This window comes from Macaca thibetana, chromosome 3 (assembly GCF_024542745.1).
Source record: "Macaca thibetana thibetana isolate TM-01 chromosome 3, ASM2454274v1, whole genome shotgun sequence".
Taxonomy (NCBI): Eukaryota; Metazoa; Chordata; class Mammalia; order Primates; family Cercopithecidae; genus Macaca; species Macaca thibetana.
The window spans coordinates 71399481-71424822 of NC_065580.1; the positions used below are offsets into that span (position 1 = coordinate 71399481).

Below are 25342 nucleotides of genomic sequence, written 5' to 3' on the forward strand. Positions count from 1 at the left end.
TTTTTGGTTTTCTGTGAGGGGGAGTGAAGGCAGCTTGCTTCTATGCCGCCATTTTGGGGCTATTAGGTCAGTGCAAAAGCAATTGCAGTTTTTGTACTGACCTAATAGAAGCCTCTGTTCTTAAAATAAATTTAAATAAGAAAACTACATTGGTTAAAACATGTTAAGTAAATGATACATAAAGGTGGCTCTAGGATAGGACAAAAATCCTGATGATGATATGTAAACGATTAAGGGCCAGAAAGCAGTGCTGTTTGATATTTAAGTTATTTCCAGTTTTTTTCCCATTATAAATAAGGCTGCAGTGACCACTTTATATAGCTAAATCTTTTTGCATGAACTAAATGTTTTTAGTGTACAGTAATAGAAGACCCAGAAATTCCAGAAAGCAAATTCATTTAGTGCTCTGTGTGTGTGTGTGTGTATGTGTGTGTGTTTTCATATAATCTAAAATCCAGAAATTGGCTAGCACAGTGGCTCACGTCTATAATCCCAGCATTTTGGGGAGGCTGAGGCAGATGGATTGCTTGAGTCTGGGAATTGAAGCCCAGCCTGGGCAACATGGCAGAAACCTGTCTGTACAAAAAATACAAGAATTAAATTAGCCAGGTGTGATGACATGTTCCTGTGGTTCCAGCTACTTGGGGGCTGAGGTGGGAGGATCCGTTGAGCCCAGAAGGTTGAGGTGAGCTGTGATGGTGCTGCTGTACTCTAGCCTGGGTGACAGAGTAAGACCCTGTCTCAAAAAGTAAAAATAAAATAAAATCTTGGTGAGATTATATTCTCACCAAGCCGTGAATGACAGTGCCTGATTTCCCTTATTCTGCCTAATTCTGGGCGAATTTTCTTTTATTTAGACATGACGTTTTCAGTTCTTACCCCTCAGTATTTCAGTAGGTTTATTCAGAAATGTTTCTTTGCATTCCAGTAGTTACATTAAAGACTGTAATAATTGTTCTTTATTTTGTCATCATTTTTTTTTAGTGATAGTTTGGTCTTTAAAAGAGAGACTCCCAAAGCTGCTTTTTTCTTGGTGGCAATAAAGAAAAATTATCTTTGACAATAATGGTAATTTTTTTTCTTAGCTTGCCCAGTTTCGACAAAGAAAAGCTCAATCGGATGGGCAGAATCCTTCTAAGAAGCAGAAAAAAAAGAGAAAAACGACAAGCAGTAAACATGATGTGTCAGCACACCATAATTTGAATGTTGATCAATCACAGTGTGATGAAATGTACATAAATAGTTCTCAGAGAGTAGAATCAACTGTGACTCCTGAATCTACAATAATGAGAACTCTACCTAGTGGAGAAATAACCAGTCATGAGCAGGTCTTCTCTGTGGAAGTAAGTATTCTCCCAGATTTTTAATCATTTATGGTTCTCAGTGTAAAGTAGTCATAATAACAACAGTCATTAGCAACTATGCACAGTTTGATCATGATTTTTATATCATCTTGAACGTTTTAGTAGTATGGTAACTAAACAGTCGTACCTAAAATATTTTATCACCTCAAAGAGGGAGTTTTGTGAGTTTAATTTAACATTGTTGAACAACTGCAGTACACCAAAGATTGAGCACCAGTGTTACAAAGATGGATATGATTGTCGCTGCCCTTTAGGAAAATTATTCTAGTGGAGAAGGCAGATTTAAAGATATGCAGTGTGCTATGATTAGGCCTTTGCTAGTATGGGAGATAGGTGTCCAACTTCATTTTTGTTTGTTTGTGACTATCCAGTTGTACCAACACCATTTGTTGAAAAGATTATTCTTTTCCCAATGAACTGACAGTGAATATAAAGGTGAGGGTTTATATTTATTCCCTCAGTTATATTCTGTAGATCTGTATGTTTAGCCGTTGCTACTATGCCCCCAAGTCTTGATTAATGTAGCTTTATAACAAATTTTGAAATCAGTAAGTGTGAGTCTTCCAACTTGCTTCTTTTTTGGATTGTTTTGGTCATTGCCTTGCATTTCTGTATCAATTTTAGGGTCAAGTTTTTCTGTTTCTGCATTAAAAACACCAAGGATTTTGACAGGGATTGCATTGAATCTGTTTTGTCATCTTAACAATATTAAATTTTCAACCTATGAATGCAGGATTTTTTATTTATTTAGGTTTTTAGTTTTTTTTAATGTTATCTTGTAGTTTTCAGTGTAAATGTCTTACATTTGTTTTGTTAAATATACTCTCAAGCATTTTAAAAACATTTTTATTTATTTACTTTTTGAGATGGGGTCTCACTCTGTCACCCAGGTTGGAGTGCAGTGGCACCATCTCGGCTCACTGCAACCTCTGACACCCAGGTCCAAGCCATCCTCCCACCTCAGCCTCCTGAGTAGCGGGGACCACAGGTGCATGCTACCACACCTGGCTAAAGTTTTGTATTTTTGGTAGAGATGGGATTTCACCATGTTGCCCAGGCTGGTCTCAAACTCCTGAGCTCAGGAGATCCACCCACCTTGGCCTCCCAAAGTCCTGGGATTACAGGCATGAGCCACCGTACTTGGCCTTGTTTTGGTTATTTTATTTTTATTTTTTTTGTGGAAACGTGGCCTCACTTTGTGCCTGGGCTGGTCTCGAATTCCGAGATTCAAGCGATCCTCCTGCTCTGGCTCCCAAAGTGCTTATGTCTGTGAAGTATTATTTATAGGCATGAGCCACTATGCCTGGCCACCAAGCATTTTATTGCTGTTTTATTTCTAAGCATTTTACTGCTTTTTACTGTGATTCTAAATATAATTGTATTCTTAACTTTATTTTCTGATTGTTCATTATCCATGTATAGAAATACAACTACATTTGTATATTGATCTTGTGTCCTGTACCCTTGCAGAACTAACTCATCTGTAAGTTCTAATAGGTTTGTGTGTGTGTGTGTGTGTGTGTGTGTGAATTCCTTGGATTTTCCCTGTGTACAAGATCATATTATCTGCAACTAAACTAGAAATGTTTAACTTCTTCCTTTCCAATGTTGATGCTCTTTTTTCTTTTTTCTAATTGCCATAGCTGGAAGATATAGGACAATGTTGAAAAGAAGTGGTGAAAGCAGATGTCCTTGTATTGTTTCTCATAATAAGGGGAAAGCATTCAGGTTTTTTTTTAACCATTGAGTTTTATATTAGCTTTTTTTTTTTTTTTTTTTTTTTTTATGGTAACTATCCTTTATCGGATTGAGGAGGTTCCCTTTTATTCCTGGTTGATTAAGTGTTTTCATTATGAAGAAATGTTGAGGGTTTTTTTGTTTGGTTTTTATTTTTTATTTTTATTTATTTATTTTTTTGAGACAAAGTCTCACTTTGTCACCCAAGCTGGAGTGCAATGGGGTGATCTCAGCTCACTGCAGCCTCTACCTCCCAGGTTCAAGCAATTCTCCTGCCTCAGCCTCCTGAGTAGTTAGGATTGTGAGCCATCACACCCAACTGATTTTTGTATTTTTAGTAGACATGGGGTTTCACCATGTTGGCCAAGGTGGTCTTGAACTCCTGACCCCAAGTGATAACGTCCACCTCAGCCTCCCAAAGTGCCGGGACTACAGGCGTTAGCCACTGTGCCCAGCCATTTATTTTATTGTTTTTTGAGACAGGATCTCACTCTATTGTCCAGGCTGGCATGCAGTGGCTCACTCATGGCTCACTGCAGCCTCAACCTCCTAGGCTCCAGCGATCCTCCCACCTCAGCCCCATAAGTAGCTGGAAGTACAGGCCCATGCCACCCCACCCAGCTAATTTGCGTATTTTTTTGTAGAGACAGAGTTTTGCCATGTTGCCCGGGCTGGTCTTGAACTCCTGGATTCAAGTGATTGCCTGCTTCAGCCTCCCAAAGTGCTAGGATTATAGGCATGAGGCAGTGCTCCCAAACTGAGTGTTGAGTTTTGTTAAATGCTTTTTTTGTGTCTATTTGCAATGACTTTAATATGAAAACCGTTACTGGGGACAAAAGATGTTATAGCACACATTTTATATTATATAAATTCAGTCTTTTAAAATATTTTGAGTATTTAAATGGTCTAACATATAGTCATCTTTCTATTTTTCAGAGTGGATAATTGCAATTGATCTATCTTGAAGTTTGCTGATTCTCTGTCCCTCCTACTTAGATCTACTACTGAGTCCTTCCAGTGGCTTTTTCATTTATTTTCCTTTTCAACTCCAGAATTTTTATTTGATTCTTGTATAATTTCTTTGTTTTATTGATATTCTTCATTTGGTGAGGTGTTGTTCTTACAATTTAAATTTTTTTTTGGTCTCATTTTTAGATTTTATTTCCTTTAGCTACTTGACTGTATTTAAAATGGCCAAGTTAAAATCTTTGTTGGCCAGGCGTGGTGGCTTATACCTGTAATCCCAGCACTTTGGGAGGCGGAGGCAAGGGGATTACTTGAGCCCAAGAGTTGGAGACCAGCCTGGGCAACAAAGGGAGATCCTGTCTTTACAAAAAGTAAAAAAAATTAGCCGGGCATGGTTGTACACACCTGTGGTCCCAGCTACTCCAGAGGCTAAGGTGGGAGAATCGCTTGAGCCCAAGAGGTGGAGGCTGCAGCAAGCTGTGATCATACCACTGCATTCCAGCCTGGGTGACAGAGTGAGATCCTGTCTCAAAAAACAAGACAAAACTGAAAATAACTTTGTCTATTAAGTACAATAACTGTGTTCCTCAGGGACAGTTTCTATTGGCCATTGTTTTTCTTGTGCATAGGCTATCGTTTCCTTTTTTTTTTGTGTATGTCTTGTAATTTTTGTTTTATTAAAGCTGGAATTTTAAAAATAATGCAGCGTGGCAACTCTACTGCTTGATTTGGCCCAAAGGTGTATTATCTTTTTTTAATATAACAAACCAATGTTTTTGGGTTATCTATTCTATAGTTTTAGCATTTTGAATGCAACAACTGTCTTATTCATCATTTAATTCTCAGTACTACCGTTTCTAGTACACAATATGCACTTAATGAATATGAGGGTTGTATCATGAAAGTGTTTCAGATTTAAAAAATAATCTCGGCTGAGTGCGGTAGCTTACGCCTGTAATCCCAACGTTTGGGGAGGCTGAGGCGGGCAGATCACTAGAGGTTAGGAGTTCAAGACCAGTCTGGCCAACATGGTGAAACCTTGTCTCTACTAAAAATACAAAAATTAGCTGGGCATGGTGGTGTGTGCCTGTAATCCTAGCTACTCGGGAGGCCGAGGCAGGAGATTTGCTTGAACCTGGAAGGTGGAGGTTGCAGTGAGCCAAGATCATGCCACTGCACTCCAGCCTGGGCGACAGAGCGAGACTCTGTCTGAAAAGAAAAAAAAGAGACTCTTGTGAGTTAGGAACCACTGTTAATAGCATTTTAGATTACAGGCAAGCTTATTTTTGTTCTTGACCTTGGTTACTACTTCATGGAGAAGGTAGTTTTAGAACTTGGACTTGAATGTTGAATAGAATTTCCACAGGTGTAGATGAGAAAGGAGACAGTGACAGTTAATATTTGTTGAATGAAGGGGTGAAACTCTCTGGGTCTCACCTTTCTAACCATTAAAATGAGATTCTTAGGTTAGATGAGAAGGTCAATAGTGAAAATAGTACTTTTGGAGTCAGAAAATTTGGATTTGTTCTTGACTCTTTCCACTACTTCTTTTAGGGAAGCTTGAAAAAGCTGCTCACTTCATACCCAAATCCAGGGATGTGATAGTGAAACAAGAATGACTTTAAAAGTGCTTTTGTAAACTATAAAGGTGTTACAACAACAAAGGTGGTTATTTTTTCTTTAGTTATTACTTTTTTTTAGCATCAAGATGTTATAATTTTTCTTTCAGATAAATTGACCTTTTCTTTTTTATTGATTCATTTTAATTATTATTATTATTTTTTAAGGCAGTGTCTCACTCTGTCACCCAGACCAGAGTGCAATGGCATGATCTTGGTTCACCACAAGCTCTCCCTCCCAGGCTTAAGCAATTCTCCTGCCTCAGCCTCCCAGGTAGCTGGGATTACAGGCGTGCACCACTACCGCCCAGCTAGTTTTTGTATTTTTTTTTTTTTTTAAGCAGAGACGAGGTTTCACCATTTTGGCCAGGCTGGTCTCGAACTCCTGACCTTAAATGATCCACCCACCTCAGCCTCCCAAAGTGCTGGGATTACAGGCGTGAGCCACCACTCCTGGCCGAACTTTTCTAACAGTAGCATTTTAGGATTTTGTTTCATTTTAAAGAGGTACAGTAGTTCCTCCTCATTTGTGGATAGTTGTATTATTCCATTTTCATGCTGCTGATAAAGACATACCAGAGACTAGGTCATTTATAAAGAAAAAGAGGTTTAATGGACTCACAGTTCCACATGGCTGGGGAGGCCTCACAATCATGGTGGAAGGCAAAAGGCATGTCTTACATGGTAGCAGACATGAGAGAAATGAGAGCCAAGGGAAAAGGGAAACCCCTTATAAAACCATCAGATCTCATGAGACTTACTCGTTACCACAAGAACAGTATGGGGGAAACTGCTCTCATGATTCAGTTATGTCCCAGCAGGTCCCTCCTAAAACACATGGGAATTATGGGAGCTACAATTCAAAATGACATTTGGATGGGGAACTCAGCCAAACCATATTGAGAGTATAGTCCAGCACCCACAGTGGAGACCTGAAACCACAGATAGTACTGAACTCTATATATACTGTGTTTTTTTCTATACTCATATACTTATGATAAAGTTTAATTGATAAATTAGGCATAGTACTCTTGTGCTTTGGGGCCATTACTTGAACACAAGCACTGCAATACTGCATACTGCCATACTGTATGGCAGTGCATCTGATAATGGAGGTGGTTACCAAGTAACTATTGGGCAGGTAGCATATACTGTGTGGATATGGTGTACAAAGGGACGATTCATGTCCTGGATGGGACAGAGTAAGATTTCATCATGCCACTTAGAACAGTACACAATTTAAAACTTATGAATTGTTTATTTTTGGAATTTTCCATTTTAATATTTTCTAACCACAGTTAACCATGGGTAAATGAAATTATAGGAAGCCATACTATACAGAGGGGGCTACTGTATGAGGATTGAAGAATTTTGTCTTACTTGGTACTTTTGGCTTACAAATGATATGTATATGAGACCCTGTATGAAAGTACCTCTTGATACTTTTATATTTAGAAAAATGCCTATGGGTACATTTTAGTTGCATTATTTTGCCATTGTTATTTATAATTAAATGAAAATTTTAAAGATTTGAATAATTTTTACTAGTTTTTCAGTGGCATTTTATATGACTTTTCTATCATATGTTACCAATAGCAATGACTTAGTAAAGTATGATATTTAGCACAAAAAGTCATAATTATATTTGGTTTTTATTTTTGTTTTAGCTGGAAAGTGAAATTTCAACCACAGCAGATGACTACAGTTCAGAGGTAAGACTAAATTATATTGATTTCTAATATCATAAATAAACATATTTTACATTATTATTGAAATTGTTGATTGTTGCTACTTGATTTCTTGTCACTCATACTTCTCTTGTATTTTTATAAATGTAATGTTAAGTGACTAGCACCTGAGGATTATGTATTACTGACTTTTTTTTTTGGGATTGTTAGCTAAGGTCTTAAGTCTGGTTGAATAGCTTGGTGTCTGTTTTAGTTTCTGGAAAGTATTTGATACTGGGTTTCTTAGACATGTGACTATTACAAGGCATCCATATTTAGCACAGTAAAAATATCAAAATTTTTTTGAGACTTTGGATAGGATATTTCATTTTGAGTAATGCTTTTTTATAAATGCTTGAATTCTAGTTAGTCATATGAACTTGTTTATTGAAATTAATGTTTCAGTAGTAGTTTTTACTTTAGGTGATCAAGGTATTTTTCCACTTTAGGAAATACCTTCTTTATGTGTTGGCAAAAGTATATGTCATTTTGTTATCTTTTTCTTATTCTTTTAGATGTGATTGTCATTTCTTTACTCCAGAATTTGAGGAGACTATAAACTATTCTGTTCTATGAATGGTTTAGCAACTCTGTGTATTCAGTAAGTCTCAATTTATTGTAGGTTTCTAATAGGAAAAAAAAAACCCCTCCATGTTCTTAAATGAACATATTACTGTTTTAGATTGCTTATAGCAATAAAAACTGCTACTTTAGAAGTTAATGTGTTTAAAAGTTGGAATATACTTACTAGTAATCTGGCCAGGAAAATAATTAGCCAACATTAAATAAATACATTGGTGCCTGATTTAGGCTTAAGTTGCCTTATGGGAAGTATCTTGATTTAAAATCACTGCTTACAATTCAGAGTCTGCTTTTGTGACTTTAAATTTGGGGCACATGTAGTTGGCCCATATCCCTGGGTTCTGCATTTGAGGATATGACCAACCACAGATAGAAAATATTCAGAAAAAAATAAAAAAATAGCAGTACAACCATAAAAAATATATAACATTTAAAAATACAGTATAACAACTAAGTACATAGTAATCTTAGAGGTGATTTAAAGTATATGGGCAGATGTCCACAGGTTGTATGCAAATACTATGCCATTAAGGGTCTTGGGCATCCATGATTTTAGTATCCTTAGGGGAGTTCCTAGAACTAATTCCCTTGAAGACACCAAGGGATTATTGCATTTGAAAACCTTTTTTCCTCCATAATGCTGTAATTTTTAATAGCTTGTATTTCTTTTTTTTTTTTCCGAGAGGCAGTCTTGCTCTGTCGCCCAGGCTAGAGTGCAGTGGCGTGATGTTGGCTCACTGAAACTTCTGCCTTCTGGGTTCAAGCAATTCTCTGCCTCAGCCTCCCAAGCTGGGACTACAGGCATGCGCCACCACACCCGGCTAATTTTTGTATTTTTAGTAGAGACGGGGTTTCACCATCTTCGCCAGGCTGGTCTTGAACTCCTGACCTCGTGAGCTAACTGCCTCCGCGTCCCAAAGTGCTGGGATTACAGGTGTAAGCCACAGCGCCTGGCTATAGCTTATATTTCTTGATTGAAAGTCTTAGATGCTTTGGTGCTTAAACTGCCTGTATCTTTGGTGGCACCCCAGAGTTCCACAAAGTGCATTTTTATCTTTACACTAAAGTGAATGTTTTTTTATACGCTAGTGACTGTAGGTCAGACCATCCCATATATGCCCATGAAATTTGGTTAAAATTTGTGTAGCTGTTTTCTCACTTTGAGATAATAGAGCAAATTTTAATTTAATTTTTTTGTCATTCTAAGTATTATTTTATGTATGTATATGTATGTATTTATTATACTTTAGGTTCTAGGGTACCTGTGCACAACGTGCAGGTTTGTTACATAGGTATACATGTGTCATGCTGATTTGCTACACCCATCAACTTGTCATTTACATTGGGTATTTCTCCTAATGCTATCTCTCCAACCCGACAGGCCCCCATGTGTGATGTTCCATGCTCTGTGTCCAAGTGTTCTCATTGTTCAATTTCCACCTATGAGTGAGAACATGTGGTGTTTGGTTTTCTGTCATTGTGATAGTTTGCTCAGAATGATGGTTTCCAGCTTTATCCATGTCTCTGCAAAGGACATGAACTCATCCTTTTTTATGGCTGCATACTATTCCATGGTGTATATGTGCCACATTTTCTTTATCCAGTTTATCATTGATGAGCTTTTGGGTTGGTTCCAAGTCTTTGCTATTGTGAATAGTGCTGCAGTAAATACATGTGTGCATATGTCTTTATAGTAGCATGATTTATAATCCTTTGGGCATATACCCAGTAATGGGATCACTGGGTCAAATGGTATCTCTAGTTCTAGATCCTTGAGGAATTGCCACACTGTCTTCCACAGTGATTGAACTAATTTACACTCCCACCAACGGTGTAAAAGCATTCCTGTTTCTCCACATCCTCTCCAGTATCTGTTGTTTCCTGATTTTTTAATGATCGCCATTCTAACTGGTGTGAGATGGTATCTCATTGTGGTTTTGATTTGCATTTCTCTGATGACCAGTGATGATCATTTTTTCATGTTTTTTTTTTTTTGCATAAATATCTTCTTTTGAGAAGTGTCTGTTCATATCCTTTGCCCACTTTTTGATGGAGTTGTTTGCTTTTTTTTCTATTGTTATTATTATTATTATACTTTAACTTCTAGGGTACATGTGCACAACATGCAGGTTTGTTACATAGGTATACATGTGCCATATTGGTTTGCTGCACCCATTAACTCATCATTTACGTTTGGTGTTTCTCCTAATGCTATTCCTCCCCCTCCCTGCCACCCATGACAGGCCCTTGTGTGTGATGTTCCCCGCCCTGTGTCCAAGTGTTCTCATTGTTCAGTTCCCTCCTATGAGTGAGAATATGTGGTGTTTGGTTTTCTGTCCTTGTGATAGTTTGCTCAGAATGATGGTTTCCAGCTTCATCTATGTCCCTACAAAGGACATGAACTCATCCTTTTTTATGACTGCTTAGTATTCCATGGTGTATATGTGCCACATTTTCTTAATCCAGTCTATCATTGATGGACATTTGGGTTGGTTCTAAGTTTTTGCTATTGTGAATAGTGCCACAATAAACATATGTGTGCATGTGTCTTTATAGTAGCATGATTTATAATCCTTTGAGTATACACCCAGTAATGGGATCACTGGGTCACATGGTATTTCTAGTTCTAGATCCTTGAGGAATCGCCCCCCTGTCTTCCACAATAATTGAACTAGTTTACACTCCCACCAATGGTGTAAAAGCATTCCTATTTCTCCATATCCTCTCCAGCACCTGTTGTTTCCTGACTTTTTAATGATCGCCATTCTAACTGGTGTGAGATGGTATCTCATTGTGGTTTTGATATGCATTTCTCTGATGACCAGTGATGATGAGCCCATTTTTTCATGTGTCTTTTGGCTGCATAACTGTCTTCTTTTGTGAAGTGTCTGTTCATATAATTTGCCCAATTTTTGATTGTTTTTTTCTTGTAAATTTGTTTAAGTTCTTTATAGATTCTGGATATTAGCCCTTTGTCAGATGGGTAGATTGCAAAAATTTGCTCCCATTCTGTAGGTTGCCTGTTCACTCTGATGGTGGTTTCTTTTGCCGTGCAGAAGCTCTTTAGTTTCATTAGATCCCATTTGTCTATTTTGGCTTTTGTTGCCATTGCTTTTGGTGTCATTTTGTGCCATTGCTTTCATGAAGTCCTTGCCCATGCCTATGTACTGAGTGGTACAGGCTAGGTTTTCTTCTAGGGTTTTTATGGTTTTAGTTCTAACATTTAAGTCTTTAATCCATCTTGAATTAATTTTTGTATAAGGTGTGAGGAAGGGATCAAGTTTCAGCTTCCTACATATGGCTAGCCAGTTTTCCCAGCGCCATTTATTAAATAGGAAATCCTTTTGCCATTGCTTGTTTTTGTTAGGTTTGTGAAAGATCAAATGGTTGTCAATGTGTGGTGTTATTTCTGAGGCCTCTGTTCTGTTCCATTGGTCTATATCTCTGTTTTGGTACCAGTACCATGCTGTTTTGGTTACTGTAGCCTTGTAGTATAGTTTGAAGTCAGGTAGCATGATGTCCCCAGCTTTGTTCCTTTTGCTTAGGATTGTCTTGGCAATGCGGGCTCTTTTTTGGTTCCATATGAAGTTTAAGGTAGTTTTTTCCAATTCTGTGAAGAAAATCATTGGTACCTTGATGGGGATGGCATGGAATCTATACATTACCTTGGGCAATATGGCCATTTTCACGATATTAATTCTTCCTATCCATGAGCATGGAATGTTTTTCCATTTGTTTGTGTCCTCTTTTATTTCATTGAGCAGTGGTTTGTAGTTCTCCTTGAAGAGATCTTTCACATCTCTTGTAAGTTGGATTCCTAGGTATTTTATTCTCTTTGAAGCAGTTGTGAATGGGAGTTTACTCATGATTTGGCTCTCTGTCTGTTATTGGTGTATAAGAATGCTTGGGATTTTTGCATATTGATTTTGTATCCTGAGACTTGGCTGAAGTTGCTTATCAGCTTACAGAGACTTTGGGCTGAGACAGTGGGGTTTTCTAAATATACAATCATGTCATCTGCAAACAGGGACAATTTGACTTCCTCTTTTCCTAATTGAATACCCTTTATTTCTTCCTCTTGCCTGATTGCCCTAGCCAGAACTTCCAACACTATGTTGAATAGGAGTGGTGAGAGAGGGCATTGGTGTCTTGTGCCAGTTTTCAAGGGGAATGCTTCCAGTTTTTGCCCATTGAGTATGATATTGGCTGTGGGTTTGTCATAAATAGCTCTCATTATTTTGAGATACGTTCATCAATACCTAGTTTATTGAGATTTTTTAGCATGAAAGGCTGTTGAATTTTGTTGAAGGTCTTTTCTGCATCTATTGAGATAATCAAGTGGTTTTTGTCATTGGTTCTGTTTATGTGATGGATTACATTTATTGATTTGTATATGTTGAACCAGCCATGCATCCCAGTGATGAAGCCCACTTGATCATGGTGGATAAGGTTTTTGGTGTGCTGCTGAATTCGGTTTGCCAGTATTTTATTGAGGATTTTCGCATCGATGTTCATCAGGGATACTGGTCTAAAATTCTTTTTTGTTGTGTCTCTGCCAGGCTTTGGTATCAGGATGATGCTGGCCTCATAAAATGAATTAGGGAGGATTCCCTCCCCCCCGGCTTTTTTTTTGTGGCAGAGTCTCACTCTGTTGCCCAGGCTAGAGTGCAGTGGCGCGATCTCAGCTCGCTGCAATCTTAGCCTGCAAGGTTCGAGCAATTCTCCTGCCGCAGCCTGCTGAGTACCTGGTACTACAGGTGTGCGCCACCATGCCTGGCTAATTTTTTGTATTTTTATTGGAGATGGGGTTTCACTATGCTGGTCAAGCTGGTCTCGAACTCCTGACCTCATGATCTCTCCACCTCGGCCTCCCAAAGTGCTGGATTTACAGGCATGAGCCACCTCGCCCGGCTGATTGCCCCTTTTACTGTTGATTGGAATAGTTTCAGGAGGAGTGGTACCAGCTCCTCTTTGTACCTCTGGTAGAATTTGACTTTGAATCCGTCTGGTCCTGGACTTTTTTTGGTTGGTAGGCTATGAACTATTGCCTCAATTTCAGAGCCTGTTATTGGTCTAATCACAGATTCAACTTCTTCCTGGTTTAGTCTTGGGAGGGTGTACATATCCAGGAATTCATCCATTTCTTCTAGATGGAAAAAATGGGACCTGCTGAGCCAGGCACGGGAGAGAATCTCTTGGTCTGCCAGTTTCTAAGACCATTGGAAAAGCGCAGTACTGGGCAAGAGTGTCCTGTTTTTCCAGGTACAGTCTGTCGTGGCTTCCCTTGGCTAGGAAAGGGAAATTCTCTGACCCTTTACACTTCCGGGGTGAGGCAACGTCCCACCCTGCTTCAGCTCGCCCTCCATGGGCTGCACCCACTGTCCAACCAGTCCCAGTGAGATGAACCAGATACCTCAGTTGGAAATGCAGAAATCTCCCGTCTTCTGTGTCGATCACGCTGGGAGCTGCAGACCGGAGCTGTTCCTATTTGGCCTTCTTGGAACGGATCCTTACAAATTTTAATTTTAAATATTGATTTGAAAAGCTAAAAAGATCAAAAGATGGTGATTTTCAGGTTTTCTTTAGAAAAATGTGAATTAATAATATGGGAAATTCTTGTTATAATAAGACAGTCTTCAGCTAAATTTTTTAAATTAAAAAACTGGTGAAGATTATCAGGTTCCGAAAAATGTACTGAAACTATTTATCTGTGATACCTAGTAAATACGATGTGTTTTAAGGTAAGGTACAAATAGTATTTAAATATAAGCACGACCAATAAAACTTAGAACAGTATTTATCATTCTTGTTGACCATAGCTCGTGGTGAGAAATATATTTTACATACATGTTTGTAATTTCATATATATATAGTTACATATGTTTATAGTTGTATACATGAATAATTATATATGAATAAATATGTACATGTGCATACTTTTTTTCAAACAAGTTCTTGGAAAGATACTTATTCTTACACAGTATGACATAGCTTGTGATAATACTGTTTCTTGTTAATGTTGGTCAAAAAAACTAAATTGATGAGCTGTCTTACCGTGTGGAATAAACAGTAACTTAGAAGATTACATTGAAAAAAGATAATTATGGGCCTGGCATGGTGGCTCATTCATGCCTGTAATCCCAGCACTTTGGGAGGCCAAAGTCGGAGTTTGAGACCAGTTTGACCAACATGGTGCAAACCCATGTCTACTAAAAATAACAAAAATTAGCTGAACATAATGGTGCATGCCCGTAGTCCCAGCTACTCAGGAGGCTGAGGCAGGAAAATTGTTTGAATCCAGGAAGTGGAGGTTACAGTGAGCCGAGATAGCGCCATTGGACTCCAGCCTGGGCAAGGATGAAATTCCATTTCAAAAAAAGAAAAAAGATAATTATGAAATAATTTTTGACAGATTTGACCTGGTTTGAATTATAACCCTAGTAATATTATATGTGTTATGTATAGATTCACAATGGATTATACTTTGAGAAATTTATAGATTCACTATGTCTAGAGAAAACATAGAAGTAAAGTTGATCGTTGGTGAAATGTTTGATATGTGTCATCAAAATTGCTAAGATGGATGCTAGTTGGATCTATGATGCTGTAGGCTAGTTTTGAGGCTTGAATTCCTCCATTTAATAATATTAGACTGGCTTGACTGAACTAGAATTACAGGAAACTTCTAAGCCATATCCACATATTCAGGAGGCGGAAGAATCATCAGTGGACCAAATTTATAACCTGAGAAATAAATCTCATACTGTAATAGTTTTTATATTGGAACTTTTGTGGAATTATCTCTCAATAGCACACCTAAAAAATGAGATTTATTGGCTGGGCATAGTAGCTCACACCTGTAATCTCTGCACTTTGGGAGGCCAAGGTGGGAAGATCACTGGAGCCCAGGAGTTCGAGACCAGCCTTGGCAACATAGGGAGATGTCATCTCTACAAATTAAAATAATAAAATAAAATTAGCCAGGCATAGTGGCGAGCACATGTAGTCCCAGCTACTTGGGAGGCTGAGGTGGCACCACTGGCACTCCAGCCTCGGTGACAGAGCAAGACCCCATCTGAAAAAAAAAAAAAATTAGGCGATAGTGTGTGTCTGTACTCCCAGCTGCTCAAGAGAATGAAGTAGGAAGATCCCTTGCACCCAGGAGTTTGAGGCTGCAATGACCTAATGATCACACCACTGCACTCCAGCCTGGGTGACACAGTGAGACTTTGTCTCAAAAAGAGAAAGAGAGAGAGAAAGATTTCTGGGCAGCATTTAACATCATAACTTCACTGCAATGACATATTTGCAAAGTTTAATAATCTTGGGAGATCTAGATTGTATTTGAGTATTCTAAAATTTTGAAAGCAAGTAGTTTTAATCATAGACCACATAATTATCTTGTATTTTGCCTAAATATGACTGTCGTTTTTCTGGTAAATAGGGCAATAAAATGTAAGAAAAGAGCAGGGGGACTTTGGAGCCAGAAAGTCCTGTTTACATACTTCATCACCTTTGAGCTCTATGAACCTGGGCACATCACTTAAACTCTGAAATACAGTTTGTTTTATTATTATTATTATTATTGTACTTTAAGTTCTAGGGTACATGTACACAATGTTCAGGTTTGTTACATAGGTATACATATGCTATGTTGGTTTGTTGCACCCATCAACTAGTCATTTACATTAGGTGAAATACCATTTTTTGAACTGTAAAATGGGGGACGATAATAATATCTACCTGACAGGATAGTTGCGTACCTCACAAACTAGTTCACAAAATAACCTTGAGAATGTTTAATACATGATTGGTATACATTAGACATTCAGCAAAGCGTGGTTTTTAAAATTGCTCATCACTTGAAGTATACTTTTCTTTACACTATGTTTTTATGAAATGAGTGATGAGGATTCCCTTAATAAATTGTTCTCAGAGGGATTTCAGGTTCTGATAATATTTGATTAGAACTTAGTTTGTAAATTGTATTTATTTAGGTATGTTGTGGGTTTAATGTTCTTGACTGCTGTGACTAGTACACTCATTGGGTTGGAAAACTGGTTCCATCTTAGAATTAGTCAAATAATTCTATTCCAAGATATTTTTTGTAGAAATATGTATCCTATTATGTACACTGGAGAAATCAGACTAAATGAAAAATACTCTTCTTACAAATTAAATTATATGCAATCATCTTCAATCATTAATGAAGGAACATTTCATGTCCAGAATGCCATATTTACATGAATTGTTTTTGATACCCTTTGAGCAGGGTTATTTGGAGGAAGTTGGGAATACAGGCAATATAGAGTCAAGACAAGTAAATAAATATACTTGTCTTGTATAGGAAGATGAAATGATAGTAATTGGGTATTCACTTTATTATAGATTTCATCTGATTATTGAATACTTTTTAACGAAGTGCTTGTATGGTTTATGACATTTGTTTTAATCTCATTAATTACTTGATTCCAACTCCATGAGTCATTTAGGCACCATTGAACTCTTATAATTTTCATGAACTTTTATGAGCCATCAGATTTTTATTTTTTGTGAAAATATTCAGTAGTAATGTTTTTAACGTATATATTTCCAAATTAAGTATAAGAATAAGGCATTAATCATAAGTAAGGATGAGTTGTTCTTTTTTGTTTCATCAGCCTAGTGTTCACCACAAGGATGAGTTTTTGTGTGAAGGCCATTTTATAGTCACACAATGAAAGTTACCTTTCCTCTGATTCTTTCTGAATAACAATCTTGTTATGATGTGACACCTCTATAAAACATTTTAGAATTTGAAATGTACCTCACTTGTACTTTCCCAGATCTTTGAGTCGTCTGTGCAAATAGAGTAAATTTTTCTGTGAATGCAGAAGGAATATATTAACATAGTCTGTAGGTTAAATAACTTCAACAAATGCCACAGTAAAAAAGGACATTGAGAGAAGTTGAGCTTTTTTCTGCTGAAGGAGTCTGTTAATCTAATCTTCATGTGTCAAATCATTTATTTACTTTCACATGAAGTATGTATAGTGTTAGAAGTAAGTACAGTGTTAGAAGCCTAATTTTAGCAGAAGAGAAAAATACCCTTTAGATATCAATAAAATAATTATCTAAATTAAAAATAGAATAATTTATTGTTAACTATTAATGATCCTGATATTCTGTTAAGTGTTCCTATTCTAACTTTGGAATATAGTGTGTTTTAGTTTAGTTCTGGTGAATAATCTTTTATAACCAATTTATATGATGTTAAACTTTTCAAATTTATTAATATTGATAAGTTTTACATTTATTATAGCATAGATATGTTTTGAAAAACAGTCGTGTATTAATAGTATTTTAAGAATTCAATATATATGAGTTCAAGTATAACATTTGCTTGTCTGAATTAGAGAAAAATGAAACAGCAGTGGCTAAATAAAGTATTAGATGAAATTTTATAAACATAATTATTACAAACTGATAACTGATTCATGTAATACTGACATCATCACTCCTTAAAGGAATATTCATTGCTTTATATCGTATTTGAAGAAGCAGTAGTCCCCTTATCCCTGTTTTTACTTTCTGTAGTCAACCATTATCTGAAAATATTAAATGGAAAATTCCAGAATAAACAATTCGTAAGTTTTAAATTGTGCCTTGTTCTGGGTAGCATGGGGAAGTCTTGCCACATCCCATTCATCCCACCCAAGATGTGGATCATCCCTTTGAACATACAGTAGATCCACACCATATACTCTGTCCATCTCGTATTCACTTAGTCTGTCTACCTTATCAGATCAAAAAAACATAGTGTACATGGGGTTCAATACTATTTATGATTTCAGGCATCCACTGGGGTTCTTGGAACATATCCCCTGTGGATTAAGGAAGATTACTGTATTCATAAACATCCATTTCGTTACACCAGTAGGCTACAGTAAAATATTTTAGAGGACACATCAGAATGCTTCATTTCAGGATCAAGGAAAGCTAATTGCAATTTAGAAGTATTTAATTTGAAAGTTATTGCAAATGACTTGATACTAATAATCTTTTCTTCCAATTAAAAATAAATTTTTTTAGAGACGTTCTCAGTATGTTGCCCACAGTGGAGTGTGGTGGCAATTAATGGGTGTGCCAGTAGTGCCCTATTATATCCTCAAACTCCTGGGCTCAAGCAATCCTCCTGCCTTAGCCTCCCTTGCAACTGGGACTACAGGCATGCACAACTGCACCTGTCTTATTGATATTAATAATCTTAATAGAGTTAGTACCCCTGCCTTCTAATAGTTTTCACCAATTGCAATATTGTTTTACCATAGAATTTTTTTTTTTTTTTTTAACTTTAGCTTTGCTTTTCGGAAATTGTCCTTAGCTGGGTGCAGTGGCTCATGCCTATAATACCAGCACTTTGGGAGGCCAAGGCAGGTGGATCACCTGAGGTCAGGAGTTTGAGACCAACTTGGGCATGGTGATGTTCACCTATAGTCCCAGCTACTTGGGAGGCTGATTCTCCTTAGGCAGGAGAATCACTTGAGCCTGGGAAGTGGAGGTTGCAGTGAGCCGAGATCACACCACTGCACTCCAGCCGGGGCAACAGAACAAGACTTTTTCTCAAAAACAAACAAACAAACAAACAGAAAACATCATCCTTATGATAAAGGCAAAATAATCAAACTCTGATAAAGAACACTTGGTTAGGATTTTTACTTTTCAAAGTGTTGTGGCCCATGTGGATCTAAACCTGTTTCTGGGCCTGTCTATCCTATGCTTTTCAACAGCAATAAATCCATTATCTTGGATTCCTTTAACATAGAAGTGTGAATAATTAAGATTTGGGAGATACATAGTTGGTTTTGGCACTGTTAAGGGGGAAAGAGGATTACTAAGTGGATTAGTTGATCTTTAATTTCTCACTAGGTCAACCCTGAAGACATACTCTGTTATTTTCCTTCCTCCTACCAAAAAATATCTGTGCTAGAGATTACTGCTGGAGATGGGCAGTCATATGTTATAGAAAATCTCCACAGCCGGGCGCGGTGGCTCAAGCCTGTAATCCCAGCACTTTGGGAGGCCGAGACGGGCGGATCACGAGGTCAGGAGATCAAGATCATCCTGGCTAACCCGGTGAAACCCCGTCTCTACTAAAAAATACCAAAAACTAGCCGGGCGAGGTGGCGGGCGCCTGTAGTCCCAGCTACTCAGGAGGCTGAGGCAGGAGAATGGCGTGAACCCAGGAGGTGGAGCTTGCAGTGAGCTGAGATCCAAGATCTGGCCACTGCACTCCAGCCTGGGCGACAGAGCGAGACTCCGTCTCAAAAAAAAAAAAAAAAAAGAAAATCTCCACATGGGTCAGTGTTGGCATAGCTGTCATAGTACTAGCCCCAGAGGAACGTTCTTGAGGGAGTGTTCTTACCTGTTTATCTCCTCCTACCACTTACCTTGCTCATCCACTTCAAGACATTTCTACCAGTAAATTGTTTTACTTGAAAATGAATAGGGCTTAATAAAAAAAATTATTTAAACTATTTTAAGGAAGCCTTTCATAGAAGAGGATTTACTGAGGTTTATACTTCTGAAGAGCAACAGAAACTGCACTTAGAACTTTAATTCACTTAAGTGAAAATGTATATATGTAGTTCAGTGTCTTCTGCATTGTAAGCCCTCAGATGTGTGAGGAATGATTGACATTTGAAATGGTCATTATGTCTCTTAGATATTTTAAATTAATCTCTGTATCTGTTTTTGCCAATGATGCATTTTCCCTAGGAATAAAAGACATACACATGAATACAGTTAACAGAAATATTGTTAGCTAAATAAAATTATGTCTGAGATCATAATATATCAGGAAATTGTTTTTATACAGGTAAATGGTTGCAGTTTTGTGATGAAAACAGGAAAACCTACAAATTTATTAAGGGTACGGTATTTAAAACTACTCATGATACTAATGTTGTATACTATTTAAAATCATCTGGCTTACTAACAAAACTTTTTCCTGCATGTACTTCTTTCTGTGTGTGATTTCAAATTAATTTTAATGTTTACTAAAACAAAATTATCTACCATTTATTATAAAACTCAATTGTAGACCAGGCATGGTGGCTCACATCTTTAATCCCAGCACTTTGGGAGGCTGAAGCAGGTGGATCACTGAGATCAGGAGTTCGAGACCAGCCTGACCAACAAAGTGAAACCCCATCTCTACTATAAGTACAAAAATTAGCCAGACGTGGTGGCAGCCACCTGTAGTCCCAAGCTACTCGGGAGGGTGAGACGAGAGAATTGCTTGAACCTGGGAAGCAGAAGTTGCAGTGAGCTGAGATTGCGCCACTGCACTCCAACCTGGGTGACGGAGCAAGACCCTGTCAAAAAAAGAAAACTCAATTGTAACAGAATTTGCGGATAGCCTGTTTATATTCTTGAGGTAAATGCCATGTTAACAAAGTAGGTTGCCATACTGTAATCTTCCAGGTGGTGAGTGATGTTTTAAAGTGGACCTTGCTGTGGATTTCAGTATTTTAATCTCTCTCCCTAAGGAATATTGCTAGTACTGAATTCTTTAAAATCTTGGATTAATTTAGGAAGAAGAATTTGGTGTTGATGATTCTTATTCTGAACAAGGAGCACAGTACAGTCTGACTCACCTAGAGATGATGGAAAGTGAGTTGGCTGGGAAGCAGCATGAGATTGAAGAGCTAAACAGAGAGCTGGAAGAAATGAGGGTTACCTATGGGACTGAAGGACTGCAGCAGGTATGTTTATTTTCTATGGCTTTTGATTTGCTACTCACAAAAACAGAAACAGGAACTGTGAATAATAGTGGTCTTTAAAGATGTTTTTTTCTTTATTTTTTTTTTAACTTTTTGCTTTTTTTTTTTTTTCATACAGGGTCTTGCTGTCTCCCAGGCTGGAGTGTAGTGGTGCAGTCTCGGCCCACTGCATCCTCTGCCTTCTGGGCTCAAGTGATCCTCCCACCTCAGCCTTCTGAGTAACTGGGACTATAGGCATGCATTAACACACCCAGCTAATTTTTTGTAGAGACGGGGTGTCACCTCAAATTCCTGGACTCCCCTTGGCCTCCCAAAGTGCTAGGATTACAGGCGTGAGCTACCGTGCCTGGCCTAAAGAAGGGGGTTTTCAAATGGTAACTTAGTGGGACACAGTGGCATGCCCCTGTAGTTCTAGTTACTCAGGAGGCTGAGGTGGGAGGATCGCTTGACCCATGAGTTCAGGTCCAACCTGGGCAACATTGAGAGTCCCTGTCTCTTAAAAAATCAAACAGAAAACTAAATGGTAACGATATCACTTACAATTTTTGTTCTTATACACAGCATAAATAACCCTGCTTAAAAGTAGGATTTCATTAACAGGGTTGATATAACACAGACTCTTTTTTAACTTTATGATAAATCACTTTAGTAAGACAGATGTTTTTGTAATCAGCCTGAGAGAAAATTATGGTGCAAACCACATCAAAATATAACTTAAGTCCGTTAAGAATGTCAGCAAGTTGGGCATGGTGGCTCATGCCTGTAATCCTAGTACTTCATGAGGCTGAGGCAAGAGGATAACTTGAGTCTAGTAGTTTGAGACTGGCCTGGTGAAAATAGCAAGACCCCGCTTCTACAAAAAATTTAAAAATTAGCCAGGCATAGTGGTGTATGCCTGTAGTCCTAGTTACTTGGGAGGCTGAAATGGGAAGATCAGTTCAGCCCAGGAGATTGAGGCAGTAGTGAGCCAAAATCACACCACTGCACTCTAACCTGTGCAACAGAGCGAGACCCTGTCTCAAAAAAGAACAGAAAAACAATGTCAGTGGGTCCTTGTAAGTAACCTCTTGTGGTTAGACTAACATCTGTGGTTAGACTGCCATAACTATCTATGGCAGTCAGTTATGAAAACAAGGTGAAATAGGATGTTGATGAGGATGACAAAATACATTTCAGTCTCATCCTCTTCAGAAACAAGTTGGAATTAAACATGTCTAGGGTGGTGTTGCCTGGGAACAGATTAGGGGCACCCCTAAATATAAAGGCACTTGTCCTTCTATAAGTAAATATATGGATTAGTCAGATCAAATATAATTTTTTCCTTAGTTCAGATAAATTTTTTGAAGTTGATTTGGAAGCACCAATTTCTATAAGTTAATAGTTTTCAAATGTGGAAAAGACTGCTTACAAAATGTAAGAATTCTGCCAATGTGTTTTGAATTCTTATTTTGAAAAAGTTGCCTGTAATAATAGTCAATTTAAAAAAAAAAATAAATCTAGCACTTACTATTTTCTTTCAGTTACAAGAATTTGAAGCTGCCATTAAACAAAGAGATGGCATTATAACCCAGCTCACTGCTAATTTACAACAAGCAAGAAGAGAAAAGGATGAGACAATGAGAGAATTTTTAGAGTTGACAGAACAGAGTCAAAAATTACAGATTCAGTTTCAGCAAGTAAGTGTTACTAATGCAACAAAATTCATTAGTTTTTTAGTAATGAATTTTAAAAATTCAAGAACAAATCTAAATTTGTTGAAAAGCCATTTCTTATATCATGTATGAAAAATCAGTGAATATGTGTTGCTATGTTAACCAGGAATTTAATTCATATTTCTTAAATGGTTTTCTACTAGTATTTCCTTTGTATTTCCTCCCTGTCTCTATTTTGAAATCTTACAAATCTTATAAGGTTGATTGAGGGTATTTCTGCAGAAATTAACCTGTAGTCACATCCTACCTTTGCCAATTCTGGTATGGTTTATTTTAGTTAGGTTCTAAATGATAATAAGACTAAATATATTCCATTTTCTTTTAATTAGAGCCACAGGAATCTAATTGCATTAATCAGAATTTCTGATGGCAAGTAGCAAAACAATTTGAAATAGCTGAAGCAAAAGGGAGGTATTTAGTGTAAGGATTCAGGCTGTTTCCAGAATCCAAGGGCAGAAATACAACCAGGCCTCTGAAAGGGATTGGAACTACAAACTGGAAAGCCACGGAGAATTTGGGAAGTACTGTCTTTGAGGCCTCACTTTTCTTCCCATATCTACCTCAGTCTCAGGAGACCTAGCTTCTCTGCTGTATCATGGAAAAGATAATTTTATTGGCTCAGCTTGGGTATACCTATCTAGTTAGCCAAGGTAGCATGTTTGCTAGGGTCTCAAGCCTGCAAAGTTCCCAGAGAGCTATTGCAGGCACACCCCAAAGGTGTCTATTCCCTAATACAGTCACTTCAGAATTTAACATTTTGAGGTTTCTATTTTCAGTTGCAGGCTAGTGAAACTCTGAGAAACAGCACTCATAGTAGCACAGCTGCAGACTTACTACAAGCCAAACAGCAGATCCGCACTCATCAACAGCAGCTTGAAGAACAAGACCACTTACTAGAAGATTATCAGAAAAAGAAAGAAGACTTCACAATGCAAATTAGTTTCTTGCAAGAAAAAATTAAAGTATATGAAATGGTATGTTTATTTTAAGGAAGTCAGCTAACTTGTAGAAGCTTTACAGTTTAAAGTTTTTTATGCAAGTGGCTTTTTTTGTTAGGCACATGAATCACAAAATTTCATAATTAAGCTCTTTGTGTAATTTATTTCAAAAGCAAATGGGAATCTCAGTAATAGAGTTTTTAAGATAACAGTCATTACTGAGTTCCCTAAAAGTGATCAACCTATGTTAAACTGAATTAGCAGGAAAATCTGAATTTATAACTATAGTTTTTTTTGTCATTTATAATTATTCCACTTATTTTAGCCATGGTTGTGAAATTCAGAAAATATTTTCACAACAGAAAGAAATTTTATGGATTTTAATGAGAAAAAAAATCGAATATAGTCAGTTCTCTTTATTTACATAAGTTATGTTCCATAGACTTAAGTTTCTGGGAACACTTATTTAGCAAATAAGTTCTCTGGTGGGGGGTTGGTGGAGGAAGTATGTGTCTGTGTATGGGTGTGTATATTTTACATATATGTATACCACATTGATTATAATCTTAAATCATAAAAACTACTCATCCTGGAAGATTGTTTCTTTATTTTTTAAAAGAGAAATCAAGGTTCAGAAGTGACTTGCTTGAGGCTGCCCCACTAACAGGTGTCAGGCTGGGATTCAGATCCTGTCAGTTGCCCCAGAGCTGGAGCTTCCTATACTATACTGCACTGCCTCGGGTCCTCTCCATCCCTCTGGTCCTCTCTATAAGGGATGAACAAGGCAGTGTGGTCACCTTGTTTGACCTCAGCTAAAAGTGTATGTCCAGTAACTCAAATTTTTTGTCACTCTGTGCACACCTACAAATGACTGAAAGCACCATGAGCATTGATTTGGGTGTTACAAATAAATTTTTGCAAGAACTCATAAATATGGAATCTGCAAAGAATGAGGATGGATTGTACATGCTATATAATACTTTTTATAAACTTAGGAGGTTCTTCTGCAAGATGTTGAGAAATTACCAAGACAAGAATATTGTTTGGATAATAATAATAGTAGTAATTAGCATTTATTAAGTGCTTACTGTGTAATACACAGTATTCAAACATCTTACACATATTAACTCATTGAATCATCACCGTAGGCCTGTGCAATAGAAGTACCATTATCACTCCTATTTTCTAAATGAGGACACCAAGACAAAGCAAGATGAGGTAAATTGCTCTGGTATACACAGGTAATAAGTTGATAGAGCCAGATTTCAAATCTAGGTTGTCTGACTCCAGAGACTGCTTTTAAATAATAGGGAGTGTACAAATTGGTGACAATGATATTATGAAAAATACGTGCTTTACAACTGTAAGGTAATTTAAAAGTAATTAGGTAAGTGTTTACAGAACACCTATTTTTGTAGCAGGCCCTTGAAAGAAATACAGTGAGGCTTAAAGTGTGCCCTTTTCTTCACTGGAACTCATAGATTAGTAGGAGAGCTATGGCATGTACAAAGGACACCACAAAACCAGGATAAATGTGGGCCAAAAGTGCTTTGAAAGTTCTGAATAGGTCTGGCTTCATGAGGGAAGAGATTCAGGGTAGGCTTTAGTGGAGGAGTTTCTATTTCAGTTAAGTTTGTAAGTTGGAACACCCCCTTTTTAATTGTATTTTGTTTCCCCAGCAGTTGGTCTAATGCATAGAACATAGTAGCTACTCAATACTTACTTCGTAAACAAGTGGATAAATGAAGGATCTCAACTGATAGAAATGGGGAGAACATTTTAGACAGAGTGTGGAGTAGGCATAAAGACTTAGGATGAAACATGTTAAAAATCAGTAAGGATCAAAAAATGGTGTAATTTATCTAGAAACAGTAGTCTTTGAAGGTTAATCTTTCCAGGAGGTAAGAGTAGAAGGATAATCTAGGGCTCGGTG

At 37.4% G+C, this 25342-nt stretch overlaps 1 protein-coding gene across 15 annotated transcripts in view; it reads left to right on the plus strand.

Annotated features, from left to right (window-relative positions):
• The window catches only part of AKAP9 (A-kinase anchoring protein 9), a 171522-nt gene that overhangs the window by 30837 nt on the left and 115343 nt on the right, over positions 1 to 25342 (plus strand). For 11 of the 15 annotated variants that reach the window (XM_050782816.1, XM_050782819.1, XM_050782824.1 and 8 more), the window contains exons 2-7: positions 1086 to 1343; positions 7354 to 7398; positions 19853 to 19906; positions 20571 to 20741; positions 22280 to 22435; positions 23248 to 23445. In XM_050782816.1, the coding sequence (XP_050638773.1) occupies positions 1086 to 1343; positions 7354 to 7398; positions 19853 to 19906; positions 20571 to 20741; positions 22280 to 22435; positions 23248 to 23445 (882 nt within the window). Of the gene's footprint in view, positions 1 to 1085; positions 1344 to 7353; positions 7399 to 7457; positions 8015 to 19852; positions 19907 to 20570; positions 20742 to 22279; positions 22436 to 23247; positions 23446 to 25342 lie in introns of those variants that run through there. The other 4 variants (XM_050782817.1, XM_050782826.1, XM_050782829.1 and 1 more) reach the window with 4 other exon arrangements.